A 2,500-nucleotide genomic window follows, 5' to 3' on the forward strand; every position below is an offset into this window, starting at 1 on the left:
CTTTTCCAGGACTTTTCCAGGCTTCGGATTGATTTTTCCAGGACTCCAAAATTCACCTTAACCCTTTCACTCTCAGAAGAGACAAATAATTATTCATTTCTACTTACTTTAATTTCAACAAATTATCAGACATACAAATGAGAATTATAAGAAAAATATAAAATATGAAGTCCTTTGATTGCACACTAAATTCTCAGAAGTAACATAAAAAATCCGTGGCCGATAGTAAGTAGAATTAATATTCACATCTTGGGATTGACAGGGTTAATCATTTTTGAGCTGTTGAAGCTTTCCATCCAGCTGCTCTTCAATGTCTTTGAAGGCTGCCCTTTTTTCCTTGGCAGATCTTCGCAAACTGTTTGATTTGGCAACCCAAGTAAGGTTTCTTGAATCTTCAGCCTTATCAGCAAATTCATCTGCAGTCTTTAAAAGAGCCTCTACATCAGTTTCAAACTGCCGTTTCTTCTTCTTAAGCACATCGATCTCATCCATTGTCGCCTTTCTTTTAAGCATTTTTTCCTGGGACACTCTAATTCTCTTCTGCTCTTCTCGATAGGAAAGATACTTCTGTCGCGCTCCAGCAGATGACATAAGAAGTTGCTTTGAGATTTTTACATTGGCAAGGCCCTCAACTGATTCAATATGATCATGAATAATCCTCTGTGCAATAAATGATCTCTCTGACAGGTTCTCAACTGCCACTTCTTTGTTTACAGAAAAGCCTCTTTCAACTGTGGCTTGACCATGAGACATTAGCAGCAGTAATTCAATGACCCTCCACACTTTCGTCAGTTGCTTATCACCAGCCATGTGTTCATACAACAGTGTGTCAACTCTTGAAGAGGGTTCACTAGGGTCAAAATCTTGAAAGTCAGGATTACCTGCACATTCATCCAGAAACTGTCCAAACTGATATATCACCTCATCACACTCAGCAGCCTTTAATCTGTGGGCTTCCACAAGAATTGCAAGAACTCTTTTCATTTTGTTAACACATCCTTCTTTCTCTGATGCCATTAGCCTTGGATCCAGACAAGACATATTCCTTACCAGTCGATAATTTATTGGTGTTTTGTCAAGCAGTTTAGAAGCTGTTTTTGCAAGAAAATCTTTACATTCCATTCTGAATTGAAGAACTTGCCTTTCACTCAATTTCCCAGACTTTTCTTTCAGCATCTGTTGTGCCACAAAGCCAACATCAACTTTCTGGTAGTCTAACTGCTGTTCTTTATCAGTAGGCTTCAACTTCAGGATCTTCAAAGGAGATGTTGCCTCAATTACAAGTTCACTCTTGATAAACCTATTAAGCAATGATTTCAACAAAGTGTACAAACTAAGACTCATGAATGGCAGCATAGGTCTATCAGTCTGAAATGCTGTGAGAAAAGGATTGATCTGTTTTGCCACTGATGCGAAGAAGGCGATCTTTGCAGGCATCAAGGGATCACAGCAACTACCGCTGATGATCTCATAAGATTTGGATTTGGGATCAGTAACTTTCTTTGCCTTAACAGCATTAACATATTTGACAATATGAGGCCACACTTCAAGTGCTCGCTCGGCAACTGACACATTCTCCAGCCACCGGTGCTGGCAGAATTTCAGGGGGAATACACTGCTACCAGTTACTTTAATGTAGTCTTCTCTTCGAGCCGGACTGTCTTTAAACAGCCAGTAAAGACTTGAAAGAGTTTTCTGCACCGTCCATCCAGCTGCATCACAACCATCCTTAAAAGCTCCATGCACAATATGTATACCACAACTCCCTGTGTTAAGGAGAGTGCAACTGTAATCCCTCTTCAATTCTTGCTCTACCATTTCATAAAATTTCCAGTTCACCTTAGGCCCATCCATAGAGAGTTGAATTAAATTTCTACAGCTCAAGTCCTCTTTGCAAGAATGAAACTTTTCAAGCATATCTTCTGCACTGGCATGCCCAAGAAATTGTGAATCATAATAGCGAGTTTCAACTTTGTCATGATTCCAAATGCGAACATGGAAATCCATCTGCTTCTTTTGCAGTTCATGATTCAAACTTTCATCAAACAAAAGCACATATCCATTTGAAGATTTGACTTTCTCCTTCAGAAGACTCTTGAAATGTGGTGCAATACCAAAGCAAGAAAGGTAAGAAGCCTTTTTCTCCCCACAGGTAAATTTCTTTGCAATGTCACTGTCTGGAAACATTTGCTGCACTAAGAAGTTTATATCTGCACAGGAATTGTAGGAATAATGACTGCTATTCACCTTTAGGGCCCACCAAACTTCTGCAGTTAAAGTATCATTCCTTGTCACGAACCCCGACATACCTGCTGTTGTACTAGCACCACTACTTGATACAGTCAAAGTAGAGTTACTACTTTCAGTAGCTTTTCGAGGGGCAGTGGAAGAGCAGTTCGACAAAAGGTTTCTTATGTCGCCGGTTGTATTTCTTTGTTGCGTTTCCATAAGATAAATATGCTTCTTTCCCTTTTCGTGGCTTTTCAACGCCGATTCTCCC

General features: G+C 39.8%; 1 protein-coding gene across 1 annotated transcript in view; it reads right to left on the reverse strand.

Moving 5' to 3' along the window:
* The window catches only part of LOC148735389 (uncharacterized), a 3,076-nt gene that overhangs the window by 26 nt on the left and 550 nt on the right, over nt 1–2,500 (reverse strand). Inside the window, exon 1 of the mRNA XM_088753792.1 lies at nt 1–2,500. This exon is cut by the window's left edge and continues 26 nt beyond it; it is cut by the window's right edge and continues 550 nt beyond it. Within this exon, the coding sequence (XP_088609918.1) occupies nt 265–2,500 (2,236 nt within the window). The 3' untranslated portion in view covers nt 1–264.

Source organism: Stylophora pistillata, chromosome 3 (assembly GCF_964205215.1).
Source record: "Stylophora pistillata chromosome 3, jaStyPist1.2, whole genome shotgun sequence".
NCBI lineage: Eukaryota > Metazoa > Cnidaria > Anthozoa > Scleractinia > Pocilloporidae > Stylophora > Stylophora pistillata.